Here is a 26,305-nt window from a genome sequence, read left to right on the forward strand (position 1 = left end):
ACCCCTATGCTCGCTCACCGGCATGATGAAAAAATATTCCGCAATGTTCAGCCGCTTTATCTGTACTCGGGATGGGAAGCTTGCGGAGTTCTCGTTGATTCAAATTGATATTTCATGTAAGAGATATGCGATACGCGAATGCGTTTTCATTGTTAATTGGACTAAATTCGAATCAAGTACGATTTTCCAGATAAATTAAACTAAGAATAATGTGTAGGGTGTATAAAGGTGTATAAGGCACATGTATAAATAAAAATGAGATAAAAGTAAAAGATTTTCAGATGAAAATTTTGACATAACGTGAAGAAATTTTACATTGCATTCTTTACAAAATAATGAAAAGTTGCCTCTATTATAATATGATAAGTTGAATCTTCATGGAGTACTTTTATAAAAATACTTTAAAAAAATATGAATGTATTTAATCACAGATAAATTAACTAGAAGTGAAATGGTCTCGGAGGTGGATAAATTTATCGCATTCTAATGCTGTGCTTTTCTGACGGAAAAAAAGCATGTAAAGTTAAAGATGACAATTGCATATTTTGTCGGGCATATCCTCACAGGCAGGGAATTATTGTAATCACGAGCTTCCGTTCTCGACACCACGCAGCATATCTTTCTCCAAGATTTTTTGCGCTCCTCTCTTCTGCATGTTGTGACTCCCCGAGCATCCTTGCCCATGGGGGCCTCTCTTTCTGCTCGGGCGTAACCCAATATAGGCCTCCCATAGGAAGATCATACCTCGATACAATGGCTGATCGCTACATCGCACGCGATCACGGTGCACGTCACGTAAACTGACGATCTTCATAGCACCATTTGCTGGCTCATCGTATAACACGCCAATATATTGCGCCCCTTCCTAGAACGAAGCGCGTAACGTCCTGCACGTCCTTAACGTTTCATCAACGATCGAAGTGTCGTGCATACCAAGATCTGATTGGATCGTTCGCACAATCGTGTTTATTGAGATGTAAATCTCCAAAAATAAATGCAATATAAAAGTGTAGACGAAAAAGGAATTATAAATATAAAAATTTTTTTTAGTAATTTTCCAATAAATTATAACAAGTAACTCTAACGAGCTTACAAAGGATAATTTTCTTTTCATATTTCGCAGCAAGCCCTTAGAAAACTTTTGATCCGGTCATTAATAATTTCTTCTTCAAAGCAAAAGTATCTTTTATTCTATTCTAAAATATAGACAGTGTCTTAGAATAAAGCATAGGGGTTGATTTCGATTCTAAAGACTGCATCGAGAGCTCCTTTCGCTCCATCATTCGAAAGAGGTTCAACCGGAGACTAAACTCTTTGCGGCGGAATCTCGTAGAGCTTCAATTAGTTATGCGTTCTCAAGATGCCACGCACGATAATTCGTGCGTTGAGCTACGCGTTGCCGCGTCGTTACGCGGAAGAGGATCTTGCCGTCATTCAGGGCAAATGAGCCATTGCGTTCTTTGTATCCGCTTTTCTTTTGTGCCAGGCAACGGACGCGCCGCGTGGAACAAAGGTAAAGGGGTTTTTAAAACACGCCGATTCTTACCAACAGAAAAAAAATAATGCAGACGTTTTATTCGACCGCAAGAGTTTTATTATCGAACACTGGGAACGTCCTACTCGAATCTGCAACACTTGGTCTTTCGAATTTACAGAGCGTCGCATGAGTGACTTTCCTCGATGTTTACTACAGTATCTATTTGATTATGTAATAATTTGTTATCTAAAGACATAATTCTGGAAATAATCTTATCATTGGACGCAAAAAATTTAATATCTTACAAATAGTAATTTTTAGATTGTTTTATATACATCAATGTCATCTCCTGACATTTTGCGTTGTATATCATTATATTACATTATATTATTTAAATATTGCGACAAAATTTTTCCAAAAAATTCAGTTAAATATCTATGCTTAAGTCCAATGATTGTTCGTATACTCTTGTGTATTTTTTCTTTTTTCTTATCGTAATTTAGCTTTACTGTTCATTGTTTTCGTGCGTTTCAGATACCGCCAGTATTCGGATCAGATCATTGTTCGATTCGACGACGTTCTTGTACGAGACAGTATTCGCATTTCTTTTCTTAAAGACCCATTGATTTATCGGTCGTTTGAGGAAAAATAAAATCACGACGATGATTAGGGAAACAAGCAGCGAGAGGCATGTCCACAAGATTGGATAAAGAATTGAAGATTCGTACTCGCATTGCAGCTCGTAGTTTGGTATTTCAGCGAGCAGCTTGTCATGATGTTGATCCGGTGCATAGCATCTATTGAACAAATATAACGAATATCTATATTTTCATCGCCAATCATTCTTAATGATTTAATATACTAGAAAATAAAGTTAGACAGTGTTATAATGTCTATATCTAAATATAAAATTTTAATCAAGCTCATTATTTTAACAAAATATTCTTCATTTGATGAAAACAAATTTTAAATCGGAAATCTCGAGACATCTAAAGGCAAGGAGGTGAAGCTTGATGTGACAAACACGAATGCTGTTATCACCCTATTTCGCAACATATTATTCCAGATAGAGATTATTTGTGTGTAATAGATATGAAAAATATTTTAAATAATCCAGATGAAAGCGAGACATAAAGTGTGTGTGTGATAGCACAATAAAAACTTTATGTTTTATTCTACTTTTAATCAATATTATATCAACTGAGAGTAATATCATCTTCTATTTCTTACCTGATATCTCCACTGAGATTTTTGTTCAAATTTAACAAACTGATCCATTCCAATTTGCAGTCGCACCTCCAGGGATTGTTTTCCAGTTCAATGACTGGTGTTCGTTGCACCAATGCACGAAATTCAATATCCAGGCTTTCAAGGCCACAGTCTTTTATCGAGAATCGTTGCAATCGAGGTAGTACAACTCGGAGCTCCGGCAAAAGGCTAAGCTTAATCAATCGTCTGCAACCATTCATTGATAATATCTCCAGACTAGGGAGTTCTACGAAATCATTCAGAGCCAATGACGTCAAGTTCGGCATGTGGTTCAGCTTTAGCTCTCGTAGCTGTGGTAGATACAAATTTGGGAAACTTATTATTTCCGTGCCGGATAAGTCTAGTTCCTGCAAATTCATCGGCAATAGAGGTATCTCGCTAATTGGGTTCCAGGATAGATCGAGAGTTGATAGATGCGTCAAGTTCTTGAAGAAGTCGGACGAGAAGTATGGTGCGGATATATTCTTCAGATCGAGATGCTTTAATTCTCTTAAGGTCCCAAATGCGCTTTTATGTATCCCATCTCCTATAGGATTATGGGATAAAGATAGATATTCGAGGATCTAAAAGAAATTTGATTCATTGCGTTTTGTTAAAATTGTGAAAACGTGTTACAAAATTTCTATAAAAAGTATTCGTAAAAGTAAAATTGTCTTAAAATTAATAATTTTATTATTACCGTTAGATATTGCAGCATGGTTTCATTGACGACAGTGAGTTTGTTGAATGAAAGATCTAATATCTTTAACTTTGGTATCCGATCATTAAGAGCAGTGTCATCGATGTATTCTAATTTATTGTGGCTTACATTTAACATTTGCAAATTATATTCCTCTTTGCACAAGAAAAAGAATCGTTGGAGATGATTCTGAGACAAGTCCAATGTTATAATGTTTCCCAAATAAGTGGAGCAGTCCAGAAAACTGTCAAATTCATTTCCCCTCAAAATGAGATCTGTCATCTCTCGCAGGTTCAATTGCGATTGTATTTTCACAAAGAAATCTTCTTTTTTTAATTTACGGAATGACAGGTCAATCTGTAATCAACAATCTTTTAAGAAATTTTTACTCATTCGCAAAATGGTCTACAACTGTTACTGAAATACGTGTACGATGAAATTTAACGATAAACGGACGTTAATTTCACGTATCTTTGGAAAAAGAAACAGAAAACGTCTGGAATGGAAAAAGAAAAACGTCTATTACGCATAGATTATAAATTATTTAAAATATAAATTTATAGAAACAATTTGAATCACGAACTATCAATCTCTCGCAAGAAATGATAAACGCGACCGGAAGTTGATATTCGCGATATAAACCGGGAATATGTCACCGGGTATTTCGGAAAATTGTAAACTATTAGTCGTCGACAATTGACGACGATTCAATTAGAAAAAAGGAAAATCATCAGTCGGAAAAACCCACCGTTTTTGAAGCCGAGACAAATGAAACGACGATGGTCAAAAACATAAGCGATCCAAACCGCATGATGCCAGATGGTATCTGATTATGATTAGTCGATCTTTTTGGAGCGATCCAATTTCTTGATACGTCCAACTGCAACACCGGGACCACCTAGCTGGACTGTACTTCTCACACCACGATGCGATGGAATGGTAATGAATTCACGACACTCTGCTGAAGATTAATGATTGTCGAGTTAAGAGGGGGGAAAAAAGAGTTAATAATATATTATGATGTTCTCCACACTTCGACCATCGTATTCCTATTATCCGTTTTAGTGATTCGAAAAATCGTGATTTGTCGCTTTATTTTTTTAAAATCTTTCAATGAACCAGTACGATCGGACTGATAAGCAAAAATTGTTACGTCATATTAAAGCGATCACTCTGCTTTGTATCTGTGTATATTCGTATATAAATTAATAATTAATTCCTGCATGTTAATTTAAATAATTTAATTGATAAAAAAATAATTAAAATTATAAAATATTTTATTGCTCGCTACATTTTGCAATTTGATAAAGCTCGAATGCACGATCGTATTAGATACAAAGCCCGCTTCGAAGGCAAATCTTTTTTTACAGACCGATTTCGTGTGTTAAATTTAATTCGCTCTCGGTCAGAAGTTCAAAATCGAGGCTGACGTACCGCTTTCAGATAAATTGGCGATTACAAGGTGATGCCGCATACGTAAATCCACCGATTTGCGACTGGTTGGTGATTGTCTCTCTCTCTCTCTCTCTCTCTTTCTCTCCGCCACACTTAATCGCATATATTTTTTCAATTAAACATCATTGGAACAATATCTCCGAGTTTGCGAAATTTATGATTCGTTAGAATACACGGAGAGACGAGTTAATGTCGCCTCTCGCGATGAGACTTGCGTCCGAATGTCGTTAGCTATATCTGCTTTGAAGATAAAAATATGGGAAAAAGCGATAAACCTCGCTCTATGTCGCACGTCTAATGGTGATAATGTCGCTCATGTTTTGTTCATCTTATTCGATATTATTTATTGAAATTATTTAACAAATTCGGTGGTGCCTCTTGTTTTAAATACATATATTTTTAACATTTTTATAAATATATTGAATTTGTTACATTAAACCAATTTTGCAAATAGAGACAAATAATTATGTATTAAGCAATTTTAAATAATCATAGTTTTGTAAAATTAATACTAGATAAAGAAATAGAATACAAAAAATATGATGTTAATATTTTATCAGTTACGAAAACAATTGAGAATAATTAATATACATTACTTTTGTTTGATATGTCAAATATGAATTTCGAAATATTTTATGGAAAAAATTGGTATTGCGAATATCGACTTGATGAGCAATGAATTGTGTGAAAGTAATATAAACAAAAAGCTCGTTAAAAGTCAGACATTTATTCACAGGGTCATATCTTTTTCGCGCCTGCCACGGATAATTGCAGCTGCATGTACAGACGATATACACATAGTAATAAATATTGCAATATTTCTCGCGCGTATATACAATGATAACAGAGACAAGAGTCATTTACTTTTTCGGGGTTTGCGGAGTACTGGTAGCTTTGAAAACCAGCGGATTTGATACTCGAAAAATGCTGGGCAACATTGTGGCTAATGTTCCGAATACCTCCTCCGACATTCCCTGCAAGCAATAAATAACAACGATATCGCTTTTTTTTAATCTCGACAGATTACTCTTATCGAATCAAACTTACTTTCGGCACGAGAAACTGGAGATTCTTCAGCTCGGCTCCACCCCAAGACGCCATTTCGATCATGAAACCTTTCACGCACTTGAAGACTAATTCGGCTCGCTTCGTGCACCAAGCGACCGTCATATCCTATGTCCATCATATCGATATAGGTCAATTATATTTTTGTTTAATAATTTAAAAATTATTCGCTTGAGTTATCTGAATGATAAATTACCTCTGACATTTCGTGGACGAGTAACACGGGTATTGTCAATGTTGTCACATCGTTACAACACGCCGTCTTCAAAATATTTCTCAATCCCAGAATAGCAGGATGCCTTGAATTGATATCACCTGATAAAATTAAGATTGCGTATCAAATATATAAATCGGATGTAATATGAGAAATTCATGATTGCGAATACAATCATTTACCAGATCGTAAAGAGTCATTCACCACCATGTGAAATACTACGTGAACTTGTGCCAGATTGGAATGTCTCGTGATAAAAACATCTCCTGTTTGCAAACTCTTACTTGTCGTGGATTTTTTTGTCTGTTACGATATATAATTACATATATATGATTATTATATTTAAGTCAAATTTTTAACAATTTCACTTACATGAGGATCATTTCCTTCTCTGTAATGCATCTGTCTCCAGGCAACAGCATCTTTTACGTCTTCCCGAATCTTTTCCAATTGTTCATCGATCGGCGGAAAATGGAATTCTGTCGTTAATTGACATATCGAGCATAATTCTGTAACAACGTAATTTTAATATGGCAAAAATATATATTGCTGAGATCATGAACAATTTTTTAAATCGCTGATATATGATTTATTATATATTGAAAAATACCTTTCGTTATTCCGGAATAACTGCCTAAATGGTTATCACTTAGAAGAACTAATCCGCATAAATCGTTCGAGTATAGTCCTAAAGCTGTTTGCAGTCTTTGTGGTGTTGGATCCATCCTACATTTAACATATTTTCTATTATAATTATTTAAGAGGATGAGAGATAAAGATATAAAAAAAGAAGGAAGGCTCTAGTTTAATATATTCTATATTAAAAGTTTGAACAAAATTATTACAACTTACCCAGATTCACTATTTTTGGTACGACAAAAGTCCAGCACATCTCCGGTTAATATACGTATATTATGCATTTGTTTCATCTGCGATCCCAAATGTATCGTAAAACTTTCTTCTAATAGAGGATAATCGGTCATTTGTTTTTCTTCGCTATGAACGAATTTATCTAAAGCCGGACGTAATGGTGGCAATGGTATCATAGGCGAACCGCTGTTTAAAAAAATATGAAATATATATATATATATATATATTTTTTTTTTACTTTGGTTTGATGTTTTAAATTTTGTTATTGTATTTATTTCAAATTTAAATATGCAAAGAACAACGTACACCGGCGTGGGTATCATACTAGTTTGTTGTTCCTCGAGCATCCTCATGATCCAATTTCGATACTGTCGACGTTGATCTAATCTCAATGCATCGATCCTAGATCCCCAATAACCTTGTAATAAACTCTGTTCTTCGAAATGACGACCTGCCATATCGTTTATTGATTTTTCGGTAGATCCTGCTTCGAGAGCTTCGACGGCAACGCGCATTTCATCGGTTTGTCTGAAATTTATAAAAGATTATTTTCATGAGAAATTAATTTTATCCTTTTTTTCAGTTATCTCTTATTAAAATTGTAAGCTATAAATAATTATTTATTTCTTATTTTCACATTTTTTTTAAAGATATGGCAAATTTTATATAAGAATATACATATAAAAAGAATTGAGAAACATGAAAAGAATAATTTTTACTAACTTTTGTGTGAGATGGTCGTAATCAGTATCTCTCATTTGAATTACTTCAGTAACATCTCGTCCAAATTTATGCTCTGCTTGTAAAATTGGTTCTAAAGATGGAGAATGTACTAATCTATGATATGCCGCAGCAAATAATTCCTCATCTGTAGTTCCAATGGGATCAGAATATTCCACTGTCTTCTGTTTGTATATCTTCTCCCAATTTTTAATTATATCTTCTAAATCCAGAGTGCCTGTTTTGGCAGCTTCGATAAGTTTTTCTGATTTATCATCATAAAACTGCAGCGTAAACTCTTTGATACTATGTTGCAGAGTTTCTAACAAGTCTGATTCTATGTAACATGGTAGCTTGAACGATGACATTATACGATGCATCAATTCTTTTATGGAACCATGATATGGTATTTTTATTGGAATTTCCAATGTGTATTCTTGATTTGTAGTGCATGTCGGAAATTTGTAGATAAATGTCTTTTCAATGTGCTCCTCTTCCGCTTTGTTCATTGTCTTTAATGAGATTATTTACTTTACATATGAATTTTATACATATTTGTAAAAGGAAGATACATAAACGCGAATTGCACATTTTCTAAGTACAGTAAAATAATTATATTAACCAGTTAGTAGCTAATTAAAGTAATGCATGTAATTAACTTTTATCAACATGTAATCATCAGACATTACGAGATTAAAATGGTACATTTATGCCAGGTCAACTTTCACAACATTCGGGTTAAAGGCGAAGATAATTCTTAGTATAAACATAGTAAGTTTGATTATGTGTTTATTGTCTATATTTATCTTTTAACGATAACGACTGATATCTATACGGTTAGACGATAATTAATAAATTTTTAATTGGCTAAAAATTTAAATATAACATAAAAAATATATTTAAATTAAATATATATTATACAATAATATATACTGTGTGAAATAGATTGTAAAACATTAGCAAGAAAAAAATATTTAATATTTTTGCAATTCAAAAATAATGCAATGATTGTGATGATTCGGCTTTTATTTCAACTTTGAAATGCCAAATGTAAATTCTCAATTAATTTAGATAATAAATTTTCTTGAGAAAACATTTGATTAGTCCCTCTTATTGATTCACGAGGGCACTAAATGAGCTACGATAAATGTCACGATTCTAAAGGAATAGTAAATAAATTTGCTCAAGATTAGTGAATTCTATTGCAGTACTCACATTCATTGTTTCATTGATATGTGTCATCCGATCATCTGTATATATTTTGATTGATGTAGAACTTGTATTTATCGCATATAACCTCTATCTTCGCATAGAAAATTTTTCATACTATTGTATTAAAGGATAAGAAATTTGATATAAACACAAATGCGACGTTTACTTCTCATTACAGTCATCAAAAGTTGAGGATATACTCTGTAGAATTCTGCAAATTTGACATTATTGACAAATTATTTATATACGTTTACTCTCATTCATATGACATACTTGACAGCAAAGTAGAAACATACATATGATAATACTAGAGACATAATACGTGAATCACGTGACGTATGACGCCCCCTGTATCATCAATGAACAAATTTCGTTCAAAAAATACATATGTATGGTCGGGTTTAATATACCGTTGGAAAAGAGACGTGATTGGTAGATCTACAAGTATACCCCAATCACAGATAGTTGTTCGATGATACAAATTGTTGAGTTTTCCGAACACAGGCAGTTGTCTATCGCGCTGTTTCCGATTGATGTAGTAGGCAGAATGCCTTTTAATACGTCAACGGTCATACCACGTTGTAAAGCACCAGTTCTCGTCCGATCACTGAAGTTAAGCAGCGTTGGGCATGGTTAGTACTTAGATGGGTGACCGCTTGGGAACACCATGTACTGTTGACATAATCTTTTTTTTTGGCTCGCATATGAAGAGTCGCCGGTTCAAGTCCTGCTAAAGTCAGAATTTATTTCTGCGATAAATTCCTATTCCTTCCTTTTATCCTTTCCCCTTCATAGGGGATTAGCTAATTAATTTAAAAAAAAAGAAAAAATGTTTCCGATCTAGCGTTCATTTATTCCATGGCATAGTTACGCGCCCTTGCGGCAGCGTCGTGAACTAAATGTAAATGTGGAGTGAATTTCGGCGGGCGCCATATTGATTGATTACAGAAAAAAAAGTTCAGTAACACGTTTTTGGCGGTAAGAAGGCAGTTTCGTAGCGATAAATAGAAATTTTCACGATGGTGGACCAAAACAAGTTGGCGGAAGAATTGACGGATCATGAAGCCGAATTGTACGACAGGCAACTACGTCTGTGGGGTTTAGATTCACAGAAACGGTAAGTTCCATCATGTTCTGACTGATGCTTTTGTTGTGCCGGCGTTTTGAAATTGCGAGTTACAAATATAATACGTATCACACTGCCAAAGATCTTTAAAAGAGGCGAAATATATTTTTTTATTGTCGATTATACGTTTTTTAATAATAAGTAAAATATTTTCGAGCAAGATATGGAGTAAAATATTTTATAATTTGTCTTGAAATTTCAGTTGAAGTTACCATTATTTTATTAAATGATTTTTAATTATATTTTGTTAAAGATTGCGAGCTGCAAAAGTTCTTTTGATAGGACTGGATGGTTTTGGCGCAGAGATCGCTAAAAACATTATTCTGGCAGGAGTCAACACTGTTACATTTTTAGATCATAGGAATGTAACAGAATTAGATAGATGTTCGCAATTCTTTGTGCCGAAGGAAGATATTGGAAAGAATGTAAATATTGAGCAGCAACATATACATCACATTTTACTGTGCACATAATTGTGTATTCAAATAGTTGCGTACTTTTAGAGAGCTGAAGCTTCATTACCAAGAGCACAAAATTTAAATTCTATGGTTAATGTTAATGCGGATTCGGGCAAAGTTGATGATAAACCTGATGAATATTTCGGACAGTTTAATGTGGTATGTGCTACACATTGTACCATCACGCAGCTAAAGAGAATCAACCGAGCTTGCAGAAATCAGAAAGTCAAATTTTTTGCTGGAGATGTATGGGGAACACTTGGATATGTATTTATAGATTTACAGGAACACGAATATGCAGAGTATGTATATTTATATTTGTAAACTTGGTATTTGATATATTAGAGCTTAATCTAAATAATTTCTTAATCTCTTACTGTCTTAATTTAAATGAATCATAAATGAAACATTTTAATTTTTTTATCATTAATTTTTTAGAGATGTCTTAAAACAAAAGAAAATTAAAATACCAGAAGGTGGTGAACCTGAGGGAAAAGAAAAGATTGAAACTATAATAGTTAATGAAAAGCGTACCGAAACATTTGTACCTTTCGAATTTATCCTGAATGTTCCAAAATCATCCTTAGCTCGAGAGGAAGAAATTTATTACATGATGTTAAGTATGTGTTATATATAAAGTGAGAAAGTTTTTATTTAATAAATATTTTAAATAATAATTGGTTCTTTGTTTTTTCTTTTTTAGTATTATTGAATTACCGTGAGAAGTATGGTGAAGATCCACTGCCTAGCGAAAGAGGTTGTAAAAATCTGAAAAACGAAGCTTCTGCAATTATTAAAAAATATGAACTAGAGAATAAAATAGATCACTTAATAGAGTATGTATACAATATAGAATTTGGTGCACATATATTAGTCTCTTGAAAAAATTATATATATTTTTATAACGTATGACACATTTTTTCAAACAGGAGTGATCTATATGCACAACTTAGTCCAGTTTGTTCTATCGTCGGTGGTGTTATGGCTCAGGAAATAATCAAAGCAGCATCGCAGAAACATGCTCCACTTAACAATTTGTTTACATTTAATCCAATTACATCATGTGGAGTTATTTTGAACTTGGGCTATTAATCAAAGGTGGAGTGTATATTTTTTAATACTGTGATATATTGAATATTACATATTTTTTTTACCTTTCCTTCATCCTTTCTATACTTGAAGTAAATATGAGTTAAACAAGAACTTGTCAAAAAACAAAAATAAATTATATAATTATATAATTTTATTTGGAAAATAAAATTTTATATATATATATATATATATATATATATATATATGATGTACAGTTATAAATTTAATATATACATGATATTACATTTATACTGTATATTCATTTTATATGCAATATATCTTGTGTATGAGTATAGAAAAAATGTATTTTTCGCGTGTATGATTCACTATCGAAACTTCTGGTAAAGCAATTTCAAACTCGCTTTGTGGATCTTTTGTTGTGCGCTTTCGAGTGGAAAACGCGTCGTGAAACGTAAAATGGGGATTGAAAAATTGAAAGGGGAGCCGATTAGGATATGCCTCGTTGTACTTTATCGGTTTACCGATATTATTTTCAAGGGAACGCATTCCGTACGTTTAACATTCCATTTTGCAGAAAATTTATCGCAGTATAATTCGACATATAATTTTCGTAATTATATTTAGATATATATAATATGTGCGTGCGTGCGCGCGCGCGCGTGTGTGTGTGTGTGTGTGTGTGCATATATTAAAAATCTTATATGTAATAACAGCGATATAATAATATTGTTTATTTTTTAAAATTAATTTTACCAATATATTTCTCTAATGATTATTTCTTTAATATTCTTCTTTATTTCTCTATATCTGGCAGTGTGTGTAACCACGTGCGCTACTTTACATGCATACACACACGAGCGAATGATTGATTCGATTAACCCGGAATTATGATGTATCGTCTTTTCCCATGTATACGATGTCATTGCACATTGAGTTTTACCGCAGTATGTAAATGCATGGGGTAAATATGTAAACTTCTCTCGTCATAGGTATAAATGACGTGTTTCTTAACGATGCGGCCACGTGCTTTTACGGTTGTCGAATTATCTCGTAGGACGTTTTATTTTGTGCTCGTCGGAAAACCATTAGTCGGCGCGACGTAAACGTTTTTCTAAGTTGACATTTTGTTAGTATATCTCTCTATACGGTAGCCTATATGTATAGAAGGTAATGGTAGTTCGTGACGGATCTCACGTCACGTTTCGACGAGCGCGGCGAATCGCATCGACTGATCGATTCATATAAATTTAATAGCACGATGTCGTTTGAGTTTTCCGCGATCACCACGTCGAATTTATTTCGTTTCAGGTATTTTAGATTCTTTAATTTGTCATTAACGCTGCTCACGCGGATTACTTGAAATGAAATTAATACGGAATGATTAATCACATGTTAGCGATCTTTTAAGAAATATCTAATTCGCGTGATAAAAATATATTATATTTGCATTTATTCATGCAGATTTATTTATTACTTCAACAATAATGCGTGTCTCTCAATCGAAAACATTCATTCGACATCTGTCACACGCGCAAGTGCAAAAAGATATAGGCTTCTCCGTTGAAAAACATGCGATCAAACAGCGCCTTCGCGACTTTATACGATCGCGTGATTATTATCCGGCCCTAAGTGGAGTAAGAGACGTACTGGTACTTCCCGTGACTCATGCAAGGAATTCACTGAGGCTACCGTCGCTATTATATGTACATATTCCGCTGCAAAGAATCGATATGACACGTATACTCTTAGGAATGCTAGTTTCCCATAGCATAATTTACTTTATAGACTTTTAAGTTATCTTTTATACTGTTAATGTATATATCAGAGAGAAAAAGAGAGAAAACGATTATTATTTATATGATAAATTCTATATCATAAATTATATTATTAATTTCAAGGTATTTTTTCCGAATATACCTTTCTCACATTTTGCGCGATCCTGAAAATACCGGAAATATGATTTGATTATATTGATTTTAGTAAACACTCGAGACAAATGTCACATTCCTGAAATTTTTTCTCTGTTGTCAACTCTTTCGCGCACGTGAAAAACGCGCTATTCATTAAAAAAAAGTTTAGTATGACGAAAATTGTTATTGTTAAAATACTTCTCCAGGTGTTTTCATTGATATACACATACGTACGCTCTTCATGACCTCGTCAAAAACATCACGGGTCTTAAGACAAACAAGGCTACTTCAGTCATAGTTAAGTGTCGAAGTATCGCGGAAGTTAACGCGAATCTGTAATATTTAACATTATCGTATTGATCGAAGTTTACGTGCAGTATCATTTTGCGTCGAAAATACGATATTTAAGTCGTGTGTGTGACGCGATATCCGCAATAAAACTCGCAAAATCGCAGAGGAGCGTCGTCGCGGCAAGAATTGCGTACGTGCGCCAACTGCTTACGGCTTCTTTCGCCGATAGCGGTTAGTATTTATACTTTGCTGTAACATATTTTTCGCTTATCAGTGTCTTATTGTCGACGCCGTGTGCCACGGTTTCTTTATTAACCTTGCTTGTACGTGGCACGCCATCGCTTTAAAACAAAAAAAGAGGAAGACTATGCAATCTGATAGCGTTGAAAGGAAATATTTGGAGGCGAAGTCACGTTCGTAAAGAATTCAATTAAAGAATGATTTTTTTCTTGATAAAAAAAATTGCTGTAATATACATCAACTTTAATAATTAAATCTAGACTGTGTCATGAAATATATACATTCTTTTCTAATTACAAAATTCAATTAAATTCAAAATTGAATGTAACTGTCTCCCAGGTAGCAAGATGACGTCTTTAGACGGGCTATTGCATATAACTCGAAATTTTTTGAATTCTTTTCTGATGACTAATTTTTTTCGTAAGTTTTATTGTAAAAAATATAATTTAAAATTTTTTTTTCTTACATTAACGATTATATAATTGTATTATTTCAATAATATCGACAGTCACTTTAGATCTATATGCCATGGTGTGTTTTATGTTACGTGTCGTGTCGCTTAATATCGTTTAAAGCGACTCGATGCTAATATCGATAAAAAAGGTGCATAGGTGAAATTCTGCAGATTGATGGTGGCATTGCAGGACGCGGAGAGAAAGCATAAAAGGATTTCATGGCCCGTTTTCTGACCGAGGGACATAATATTTTTCGTGGCCGGACATTCGAGAGGCACGTGGGTCACTTCCTTCTTTCTCTCTCTCTCTCTTTCTCTCTCTCCTCGTTCGTTGCATTAACAAAATAACGTAATAAAATCTGAGTGCGCTCCACCGTCGTCTTTCTTGCCCTTCTCCCTGCACCCCATCTCACCGTAAACCTATTCCATCACCTCGTGTTTCTTCTTTTTCTAGGTGGATACTCGTAAAATCCGATACATTGTGCGCCGAGAGTTATATTCGTCACGGCTGTGTAATCGTTAACCGTCGACGGCGGTGGACAACACGCGATCGACGAAAGGATCGACATGGATGGATCCCGTTCCCGATGTCTGCGATCACCGACGGTGCGACACGTGACGGTGAGTCGCCTTTTTTTCTTGATTAATTCACGAATGGTCGTACAAAAAGGTACGCGCATTCGTCACTGCTCTATGATTTATGGAATCCATCCTGCGCGAGTTCGTCTTTAATATTTTACCATAGACATTTTCGATTACACGAGGAATTCTCCAATCTACTCAAAATTAAAAAAAAAGTTCTTTAAAACACATTTATGCTTTTGATCGTTTCATTAATTACACTAATTATGTCCGTATATATAAATAGTATAGTCTCACAGCATCGCGCTATGAAGTTCTTCCACGATAATTAGTGTCTTTTCCTTCGAGTTCCGCGTTTTATTCGGGACGAAGGCGAAGGATCGTGACATTAATTTCGCGCAAGCTTTTGCAGCGGCTTTCACGAGTTTCGGATTTCGAGCACGCCTGAGAAGCGCGATCCGCCGCGATATTGCCGAGAGGCTTTACGAGCAGCTATCGGTGCAATTCAGACAGTTTTTAAAGGTTAAACGAATAGCTAATGCAAATACGGCTTCTCGCGCCCGGCATTACATCACATCCCCCTTTCGCAGTCGCCGTTAGTCTGGGCTTCTCGGCGTCGAGGATCTTGCTCCTTCTCCTGCTTCGTCCGTTCGCTCTTTCCTTCGCTTTTACTGCAAGCGTCGCGCGAAATTTTAACGCTCTTAGTTATCAATTAAGACACGGTCGTTGCAATTAATTCCATGGCCGGTCGTCCCGGTGGAAACGGCAGACGGAAACGGCGTCGTCTTACGCGATGGAATCGTCTTTCCCAAAGGATGAATACGTCGCGACGTGTACGTGAATGAGATTGCGCGTGTGGCAGAGCATAACGATCTCCCGGTGACTCTGAATGCACGCTGATTTGTGGAGCTCGGAAATGGATCGTTCATGCAGCTGCAATTAAATGCACGATAAATCAAGTACGCTCAATTCGACAAACTTGCAATTTGACGCTCATTAATATCGATCGCGCGATTGTCCAGTTCCGTGTTTTGCAGGGTCAATATCTGGGGTTAATTAATGTGTAATAAAAAAATCAGATTACGCTTGATTATTGAGTTTGATCCGAAAGATTGTCGCCATTTTTGTTGTAACATGAAGAAAAAAAATGAGGACGCGCCAGATTAAAATCGAATTAATATGCATGCTCGCGCGCGAGTTCGCTTGGAAGAGACGGTGATGGAACGACGGAATCTATCTTCCGTTGACCGGAGAACAAACCTGTAATTTGTCAGAGTAGCGGTCTCTAAGCCCCGGCATTATAATTTGCGCCTATGCAGAGAGCAAACTGGAACCGGCCGAAAACCGACAGGGGGTGAAGAAGGAGAAGGAGGGCGAAGGGATTGAAAGGGAGAGGGGGTCAACAGCCTCGGACACTCTTGGCTCGTACGCGAATCGATCGAGACTGAAACATCAGAGAGCGGCTAAGTATTCATGGCCGACGAGGAGTTTCGGCGACGACCGGTCGGTTGTCGATTGATGAATTCCTCATGAGGGCCATGAATTTAATGGCGAATCAATCGCGAAATTACCGCCGGCGACGAAACTACCGAGTTGCCTTCTGCCGAATTTCTACGCGGACTTCTGCCAAGAAACTTTGAGTATTTGTCGTCGCATTTATTATTGAGTTAACGCGATGTTTCATTATGTCGTATTTATATACATGAAAGAAGATCTTTTTGTCTCGTAGACATTTAATTTCGCAATGATACGCATTAAGGCGCGCGTGATGTAACTTGAAAAAAATTTGTTGTTTCGATTAAGAAATCATTGCAGTCAATGATACGATTATGTGTGTTTTGTTGAATCGATAAAAGCCCCTTTACTTCGATTTTATACGACAGCGATAATAACGATAAACTGGCAAATGTTTTGCACCACTTTATCATCGGCTTTTCGCTTTTTCTCGTCGCGTAGTGTTGCTACTCCTCGCGAGCATCGTAAGCAAGACGGGTTTCTTCTTGGGCAAAAAAAGCTTAAGATGTCGCGACCGGGAGGAGAAAACGCGCGTCCCGTTAAATTACAAAAGGATCGTAGTCGTACGTGCGTTACAATGTTTTCCTTCACATATGCCGAAAGGAAGTGTATCATAAGTTACCGGAGTAGTCGAGATCTATGGCGGCGGTTCGGTCCATAATTCATGCTTTTGTTCGATTCTGTCGGGCATTATTTTAGGTTACGTCGAGAAATGCTTTCGGGATCGCGGTTTACCGTCCTTCTTTCTTTTTTTTTCCTCGATAACCGGGAGAAAAATATGCCGAGTTTCCTGCCGCCTGGCCGAGCTTATCGGGGGTCTAATGCGCGCCACCCTTGTTCGATTCGATGGTATACGCTATAGCGTTTGCATTATTCTTTGGTACTCGAGACGGGAAAGTAGCATTTATCTACACACATTATTATATAGAGAGTTGAATATGAAATTTATATAAAAAATTGGGAAACGTTCTTGTTTTTTTCTTTCAATTTTCTTGAAAGATTAACGAACAACGTACTTTCTATCAATGTATCAGTTTATATAGTTATATACTAAAAATGTACTTTAAAGAGCTATAATCGTCGCATAAATTATAAAAAGGAAATTTACGTGCTATAGAGAAGACGAAATATTACTTGACAGATTATTTTCTCCTTTATTTATTTTATAATTGATATCATGCCAAAGTTTGAGCGATTATTGTCATAATTGCCTAATATTCGCGTGCTCGTAAAGTACTCGGAAAAAAACGTCTGTTATAAATAACCGAAGGGAGCGCGTTACCCTTTTGACAGGCCCCGTGCGATTTTAACGATCCCGGGCTGCTCCTCGAAAATCGTCACCCAAAAGCGCATCCACCTCCGTTCGGGTCCGTATGTCATTCTTCTGTTGTCCGTTTAACAGCAGCGATAAAACATGTCTAGGCTTTCGTAAGAAGCTAAAGCGCTCGTTCTCGAGGTGCGCTTATACGAGTCTGCGAGGCGAGTGGCACTTTAAAGTATTTTCGGCAATATAAGGGCTGACTTATGGCTTTCGCAATTCCCTCGAAAAATAGAGCGAGAGAGATAGAAAGCGAGGAAAAAAAAGAGAAAGAGAGGCGCACACGCGAGATGCTGGCGTCTCGAGCAGGACGACCGGGATATTGCATTGTGCTTTCTTTCGGGACAAATGATTTACCGCGTTTCCCCTTGTATACCGCCGCGAGCTACAGCCCCGCAAAAACACGTAAGGGGTTGCAAGAGTCACCAAAAGCGACGACGATGACGACGACAAGGATGGGAAAGGGGAAGGGAAAACGACGAGAGAAAATGGGGAAAGGGGCAACCGAGCCGCGCGATATGGGAGGTATTACATATTTATGGGCTTCTGGTCCCGGCACGGAAGCAAATTTCAGGCAAATCTCGGTCGGAAATAACGTTAGAGCCATTGGGATGTAAGGCCGCGCCGTTTTCAAGCGGGCGAATATCCGCGTTCGCCACACCGGAATATTATTTCCCGGGGAAATGGCACGAGTTGCGCGTAGTTTTCGTACCACGTTCCGCAATCCGGCGGATTTTACGTCGAGCTTATTGCGAGTTAAACGTAAAATATTTTTCTTAGCGGTTGCTGCAATTGGACCATTTGTATTCGCGACGATCGCCGCATAAAACGGTATAAATATGAAAGTGATTCGAATAGCAACGATGATTGATCTATTTATTTGTAATGTTTTTAAGACGAATTTATAGATGACGCGTTATATTTTAACAATAGTCTTTGTAATATTATGGAAAATGTACAGCATACACTGTTATGATAGTAAGTGGTTACAGGCGATGCACGTCCGACTGGTGCCGCCAACTTGCAGCTCACACTTATACTATGCTGCTTGATATGAATATATGTGCGAAGAATCGCATGCTAAAATTGATTTTACCTTTATTGATTTTAAAATTAAGCTATGTCGCATATAGTTAATTTTATTTAAGACAGTAAAAAAATTTATTTACTTTTATAACTATACTTTTTGCAATTGTATACAATGTAACATGGACGATAGAATGCATATATATTTAAACATTAATAATATATATCATAGGATTGATTTAAATCGCATTCTTCCAAATGTAAACAGATATTTTGGTAACATTCGATATTGTATAGATTAATTGGCAAGCAAAATGATATGTTCTCACAAGTCAATGAGTCGCGCATTTATCTGGTTCATTGCTATTAAATATCATTCATTCCCCATTAATCAAAAATCACCACACTTTTGTTGAATGCACTTAGGAACAATCGACCATCGTTGGTGGGCATTAATGTTTATGGCGTCATTAATGTGAGATATCAACGAGCCTCTTCGAAAACCGGAAGAATTTAACCTCGATTTCGTGTCGCCCGCCGGGAAAATAATGCTCCGATTTGATTCGGTTATATTTTATGCGAGTCCATCGTGAGGGGTCAAGCAAACGGCGACGGGGTTGTTGAGATATCGTGCTCGATGGCCGAACGAATTATTGAATATTGAACAGGGGAAAAGGGAAGGGGGGGCCACTTCGTGATCGGAAGGGAAACGGGAAACAATGCTCCACTCAGACGCATTGTGATTTACGTACAAATATCGCTCGGACATAGCTCAGCGAAGAAATGACCTCTGACGCGATTATTCATGTATATTATCACACATGTACATTTATGGCATACAATCTCTTAATTTATCGTACAGAAAAGCAGTTGCGATTTCTTACGATATATTAAGATAAGAAGTTTTATTATTAATATTACATCTATTTTCTCTCTCTAAAATATATTTCATTGCTCCGAGCCTTATTTGGATCAGTAAATCTGAGTTTATTTGAAAAAATAAAAATTTTATATTATTATATTATTATTATATGTATATTTTAAATTGGCAGGTGTATTTAAATAGTAACAAAGTTTATTTTGCGTAACCATTAATCCCTCTTGGCGACAATTCTCCCGACAATAGACATTTACCGTCTGGATTCTTAATTCGCCACCCCGATCAAATTAAGCTTCGCGTGCTGCCGTCAGCCGTTTTCTAAGCATCGCGCACTCGTCGGAATTAGATTCGCGCTTCTAAAAGGCGCTCTTTAGAGCGTAGCTGCACCCTCCGTATCCGTTACGCGGTGGGCGCTGTCAAACCGAATAATTGTCGCCTGTGGAAACGAAAAGGCGAATGAATAAGTAAGAAGACATCACTTTACCAGACCACTTTGCCACTTACGCGCGTTCTTTAAGGATAAAATAATTATACATTAAAAAGTAAAAGATTTAAAGTAGAATTTAAGAAAGCCGAGATTGGTGCGTTAAAATTTTGCTTCTGTCGTATTGTATCATTGTAACATCTAAGAAAATTCGCTTTTTATCCCGGAAATATTAATTATGAATAAATCACGCGTTACTTTATTCGTCGGGTAAACAGCCCCGCCTTAAATAGCCATTAAGCATCCCCGGTTAAAAGTACCGCGTGCTGACTTTAATTAGATTCGCGTTTCTCCAAAGAAAGACCACGGAAATATAACCCCTTGGTCGACGATTCACCCTCCCCCCCGAAATCCGGCGCCCGAGTAATTTTCGATTGCCAAGGCGAAACGGTGGATGAATAAGTAAGAAGATATCGAGCCTCGAGCCGTTTGCGCTCACTTTGTACTTCGACCGCCGTCGATGTGGGATCGGGGAGGCGAATCAAGGTAGGGTGAGGAGGGGGGGGGGCTTTGCACGAGAGACGGAGGACACCCGCTTACACTGCCACGGGATTTCGCGAGCAATTACGTGATTAAGACGCCTCCGGCTGCGCTTGGGGTCTACTAAGTACGTACTTAGGTCTGATCCGTTACCGTACTAACTGGCTGCGGCTGTCTTGCTCTTCTCCTCCTCGCTCGCTACTTCATCTTCCGCAATTCCACCCCAAGTTTCCTCTTTCTCCTCTATCTCGTATCTCTTGTCTACCATTATCTATTTCTCCTACGGTACAGTTTTGCGCTCTATCGTGTTCCCCGTCACTTATCTAATCACCTTACTCAGTAGCTTTACATTGTTTATAATTTATTTTATTGCGATTGTAAGTTGGATTTTTCACGCGGTTTCTCTTTTGTGACTTTTTACTTGTTATTTTTGTCGAGACAGCTACGTATAATAACTTTCCTTTTCAAGATCTCACTATGCTTTATTCGTAATTATTTATAATATCAAAGTATTTTGAAAGTACAAGTTGTCTGGAACATTTAACGTATTATATTTTGCTTTATTCTCTCTCTCTCTCTCTCTCTCTCTCTCTCTCTTCTTCTACTCATCTTTGTCTCCATCTCTCGCCTTCGTCTCTTTATAGTTGTGCGTATAGTCATCTATAGACTCTCCGCAAGTTTCCTTTGCGCCTTGTGAAATGTTGGGAAGCGGTGGAGAGTTGCGCGGCATTCCAGGGAGAAACACCCGGCTGGCTTTGCCGACGACGTGAGTTTCAGTTTACCGGAAATTAACTAAATAATTCAAAAGGCGCGCACAACACACGAAGAGCCCGTCTTTATCTGTCTCCTCTCGCGTCTGACGACGAAACACCTCCGCGGAGAGCAATTCGCGCGTTGTTAAATTAAAAAAGGCTGCTACCCCACCTTTTATCATCCGGCCTGTCCTCCCAGCATAGACTGCTGGCTTTATGAGCTCGCGAGAGGAGTTTCGACCGCGTTAGGTATTCATTAGAGACGCTGGACAAGCGCGCGACTGTCCACGGAGAGATGGTGGTAAAATAAAAAGGGTAATAATTACTCTCGAGTAACGCGCGCGGATGTTATAAACATTTCACGATGCTTTTAATTAATCCAGGAATCATGACATTTTATATATATACCTGCGATTTTATTATATACTATAGATTAAAAAATAATTTGCACTATCTATACATATATACAGAGATAATCAAGAGAAGACTGGTCCCTTGGAGATTTTACGTATCTCTGAAAGAACTTATTTCGATATAAATTCTAAACTCCGAAACTCGAGATTACATCAGCCAAGTGTAATGTCAATCACGGATCAATTCGTCTCGATAATATCTAGCTTGATCATTTCGAGCGAGACGAAAATGCGAAATTAGAATAGGATCCGGGCGCGAGAGGAGGGGGGAGGAAACCGATAACGATAAAACGCTGAGTGTCAATGGACGAATCACTACGTCATCCCCCTCTCGCCGCCGATTCGTCTGACTCGTCGAACTGCCGCGAGTGCCTAAGGGGTATATGACGCGTGGCATGGTGTGAACGAGGCCTCATTTGAATCCGAATGGAGACGATTTTCGCAGAAGAGGCTGTCAGTGAAATGACAGTTCGCGAGAGGACGAGGGGGCGGCAGATGTAGAGAGATGTACGAAATGAGAGCGAGTTCCCCCGGGGGGTGACGGTGAACGGACGAGTGCTGAAGAGGGAAGAACGCGCGAGGAGATGCTCCGACATAACGACGATGCTGGCAATATGTCACCGACAGATACTCGTATTGGTATTCCAGAGAGCGCGAGCTATCGACCGGAAGCTCATGTATTTCCGTTTCCATGCCGCGTCTCGGATCGAGATTTCTTTTCTTCCCCGCGTTTCTGAGAATTGGATTCCTTCGCCGGATCCTGCTTGACGTATATGTATATGTCAAAGAACCTGATTTAATATCTGTAAAGAAATAAATGAAAATCATCGTCACAAAGTTACGGACTCTTCGCTTTAGTAGAGATTAGACATGGATAAATATACTAATTAAATAAGTTTTTAACTGATCGTTATTTTATTTCGCGATTATTTTTATATCCACTTCTCCATTTTCATTAAAATACCGCCGCTCGTTATTAACTTCTCCAAAGACACGGCTTAAGTCGTAAGAATTTTCGGTGAAGAAAAGGCGAAACAAGGCTCGCGATGCTGAATGCCGCTTCCACTATTAGCGTTTTCGTCGGATCCCCCAGTTCCATTCTCGAGATTATTATCCTACCGATCTCATAACATCCTTCGAGGCGACGCTACCTCCTTCGCCTTCCCTCTCTACGCTTCCGGCGTATCTTACCGCTCGCACTCCATTAAAGTAATGAAGACACCGACGACGGCTCTTATGCCGTGACGCTTCGGGGTCCAAAGGGTTTTCTTCCAAGGAATTTATTCCGCGTCGGGGGCCGTTAAACTCAAAACAAAACTCGAAAGCCCTCTCCTCCGACTCGCCGCGTTTCTCATTTTCCGTGCTTCGTGTCTCAACCTTATCCGCGATTGCTCGACGCTGGTGTTTCTCTTTTCACGACGCGAAGAACTTTATCGTTCCGCCTGTTTTGGATCCCAGACATTAACTCGCGACGAGGAGAAGCATATTATTTCTAAAGTGCGACACTCGCCGCATTCCTATAGCCTTCTTCATTGTCACTTAATTTGACACGTTCACCAAAGCTCGTGTTGGACAGTGGTATAACGTGACCTCATCGATCCCGTCCATCTTAATTTACTTTGCTTGCGCGATGTCGGAAATTTAAGCGAATTGTGTCGGCACTGTTAATTGCCTTACAAATGGAAACATGAGAGAGAGAGAGAGAGAGAGAGAGAGAAACCGTCCAGAAAGAAACGCTTATTTAATTTAATTATCATCGAATGAAAATTTAAATGCAAGCTTAATATATTGTATTTTAGGATTATGACGTTACCAAAGTTTTTTCATCATTTAAATAAATAATGTTTATAATATTTTATCGATTAATTAATGATGCTTAACGTCTCCAAATTAAAAAATCGTGATGAGGGGAAATAGAAAAAAATTTCAAGTAAAAGAAGCGTGTAATTTGTATTTTCAAATAAATGTTACAATAAAAGATAAATTTTTTTCATTCTTCGTGTTAAATCAATTTATAATATTTGACATTTATACAAGTGGCAATAGTCTTTCCTCTCGATGTCAATCATGTAACCAATGAGGAAGACCATCGAGTTTTAATTGCGTGTCAATTTCCGACTTGTCACACGAGTCAGGATCGAGACAGACCGAAATGATCCTCGCGCGTACACATATCGCTCGCCATATGTCGCGCTGGTCGCGTGCCTTCACGAGAGGTCTCTTTCGTGGTAGCGTAATTACGTGCTCAAGAAATAATGAACGACTATAATATTGTCGTCCTAGCTGCCACCCCCTCGCTTGCCTTCCACTCCCACAGAAAGCGCCCGGTCCGTCGCGACTTATCGACCTTTCGCTTTGTTGCTTTCTCGGTCGTCCTGTGAACTCTTTGATTGTCCGACCTTTTGTGCCGGCGTATTCACGTGCTTACTCTTTTATATTTTCCGCCCGTTTGTCTCGGCGAATATTCGGTCGTGTTTCGAGGACGGGGCGGTATCGATTTGTTTCGTATGCGACTTCGAGGGTACTTTAATCGCACAGTTGCGAGATACGGATCTGTCGGGCAGGTGAGGCGTGGGAAGTCGCTTTAACCGAGGTCAATCCAAGAATGAGTTGAATGTATTCGGAGCTAAAAGGTCCCCCGAATAATCTTTGATAAATGAGATCTTTATGATTTAGATTCATAAGTTAAGTATTTCTGTAATAAAGGCATATCTTTTTTTGCGAGAGATATATGCAAACTATGAGCTATGCAGACATTGTTTGCAAATGTTACACATGATGCTGCTGAATATTTACCTGCATTAACGAAAGACTTATTTGATTAGAAAACTTTATTACAAGAATATCTTTATAATATTATTCCACGTTGGCATAATGAATTTCTTACTACGTTACCTGGTAACTTTAATTATCAAAATATTTTGAATCGCCAGCTTCATCGCGAAGGAGTGATGTGTTCGCAGCAGACCCTGACTTGGAAAATTTATACTCTTCGCGAACGACACGCGAAGCGTCATAAATCAAACGTTCGCGGAAACGTTCCGAGGATAAATAGGAACGTCTCGGTGCTGCGAGAGTCGTTCGCGGCTCTGCCTACTTTGGAACGAGGTCGAGAGCGACGCCATTAATTAAACTCTTTGTCGCGCGATCAGCGAGCGAGAGAAGAGTTTAGCATCGCGTCACCCATGCAACCCTGATTCGTCGCGGAGGCGGCTCCCAGCTCGATAGATTTTGGCATGATACATCCGCGAGAGGACGAGGGAGGTCTACTGCTCTGTTCCTCGTTTCCTCCTCTCCGTTCTTTCTCCCGAGCAGAGCCGAAGGGAGGACGCGAGGCAGGAGAGGGTTCTAATTAATGGGTGGCACTGTGCTTGACATGTTTACTCTGGACGCAACCCCTTGAGCCTCGCGCTCCCGCCTCTTCTACCTTTCTATTCTTTTTCAGCGAGAGCGATACAGTCGTACACAACTCGGCCTCTTTCCCTGTCGCTTTCTTCCTCCTCCTTCGCGCGCGTTCTCTTCTCTCTTCTTTCTTTTTTTTTATTTCCGCGAGTTTAGTCAAAAGCGCCATGCAAATACTCGCTCTCGGCGAGCGACCAATTATGCCATGCCGGAGAGAAACTTTAGAGTTCTGATTAAACATGGTGCTCTTAATGGATGGTACTTCCGGCGGCGGGTGCTGGAAACACGTCATGCGCCTAAACGATCGGTGGTAACAAGAAGGAATCGAGCGAGAGAGAGAGAGAGAGAGAGAGAGAGAGAGAGAGAGAGAGAGAGAGAGAGAGAGAGAGAGAGAGAGAGAGAGGGTTAGCGTGCTGTGTGTTTGCACGAAGTAAAAGTCATTAAATATAGAACAATAGTCTGTATTCTAAATATGAATATTTCGAAATTATCATCTCTTTATCAAGGAAACGATAATTTATACGTCCACGTTAAATGCTTAACAACAACAACCGATTAGATTGAACGTTGTAAAGACGTGAGTCATTTCGTGAATGAGGAATAGCGGGGAATAAAACAAAATTAATGTAATGCAGATCGGTTTGCTCGCGTCGATTTTCAACGCATATGTAGCTCGTGAGGCGTTAAATAAGTATAATTATCGTCGATAATGCGATTGCAACTGATATCGTAAGTTTCTCGCTTACATTCTGATGTACGATCTGCATACATTGACAGAGATATGAACATGCGAGTCGCACAGCGTATCGCGAACGTAATTTTATCGCGTTTACCAGTTTATTTTAGAGCTACCAAGCGGCAAATAACGTAACGGCCGATGCATCCCGCTCGTATAACTGACAACTCGCGAGATGCGGGTATTACTCTCTCTTTAATTGCCGATAATAGAAAGAGATTAAA

The 26,305-nt window shown here is 37.8% G+C and overlaps 3 protein-coding genes and 1 non-coding gene across 5 annotated transcripts; 2 read left to right on the forward strand and 2 right to left on the reverse strand.

Moving 5' to 3' along the window:
• Window positions 1–1,167: 1,167 nt before the first annotated feature.
• LOC105259270 (toll-like receptor 3) lies at window positions 1,168–5,106 on the reverse strand. Of its 2 annotated transcripts, none has more exons than XM_020030007.2 (5): window positions 4,860–5,106; window positions 4,174–4,383; window positions 3,426–3,782; window positions 2,708–3,309; window positions 1,168–2,274 (listed from the first exon to the last, which is right to left on the reverse strand). In XM_020030007.2, exons 2-5 carry the CDS (start codon window positions 4,234–4,236, stop codon window positions 1,983–1,985), a joined length of 1,314 nt encoding a protein of 437 aa, XP_019885566.1. In that variant the 5' UTR covers window positions 4,237–4,383; window positions 4,860–5,106; the 3' UTR covers window positions 1,168–1,982. The 2 variants fall into 2 exon arrangements, with proteins under 2 accessions (XP_019885566.1, XP_011269421.1); XM_011271119.3 differs by having other exon boundaries at window positions 4,174–4,386.
• Window positions 5,107–5,587: 481 nt separating this feature from the next.
• LOC105259269 (protein C12orf4 homolog) lies at window positions 5,588–9,226 on the reverse strand. The gene is made up of 10 exons (XM_025414821.1): window positions 8,965–9,226; window positions 7,753–8,261; window positions 7,336–7,557; window positions 7,012–7,215; window positions 6,770–6,885; window positions 6,532–6,668; window positions 6,342–6,462; window positions 6,142–6,260; window positions 5,928–6,053; window positions 5,588–5,854 (listed from the first exon to the last, which is right to left on the reverse strand). Exons 1-10 carry the CDS (start codon window positions 8,989–8,991, stop codon window positions 5,741–5,743), a joined length of 1,695 nt encoding a protein of 564 aa, XP_025270606.1. The 5' UTR covers window positions 8,992–9,226; the 3' UTR covers window positions 5,588–5,740.
• Window positions 9,227–9,522: 296 nt separating this feature from the next.
• On the forward strand, window positions 9,523–9,642 carry LOC112639785. Its single transcript, XR_003123679.1, has one exon. It is a non-coding gene; the product is annotated as a 5S ribosomal RNA (ribosomal RNA).
• A 208-nt stretch (window positions 9,643–9,850) lies between these two features.
• LOC105259268 (SUMO-activating enzyme subunit 1) lies at window positions 9,851–11,753 on the forward strand. The gene is made up of 6 exons (XM_011271117.3): window positions 9,851–10,078; window positions 10,341–10,512; window positions 10,591–10,847; window positions 10,984–11,165; window positions 11,249–11,381; window positions 11,475–11,753. The coding sequence occupies exons 1-6, from the start codon at window positions 9,981–9,983 to the stop codon at window positions 11,635–11,637; spliced, it is 1,005 nt and encodes a 334-aa protein (XP_011269419.1). The 5' UTR covers window positions 9,851–9,980; the 3' UTR covers window positions 11,638–11,753.
• Window positions 11,754–26,305: the final 14,552 nt, after the last annotated feature.

Source organism: Camponotus floridanus, unplaced genomic scaffold (assembly GCF_003227725.1).
Source record: "Camponotus floridanus strain SB8 unplaced genomic scaffold, Cflo_v7.5 scaffold9, whole genome shotgun sequence".
NCBI lineage: Eukaryota > Metazoa > Arthropoda > Insecta > Hymenoptera > Formicidae > Camponotus > Camponotus floridanus.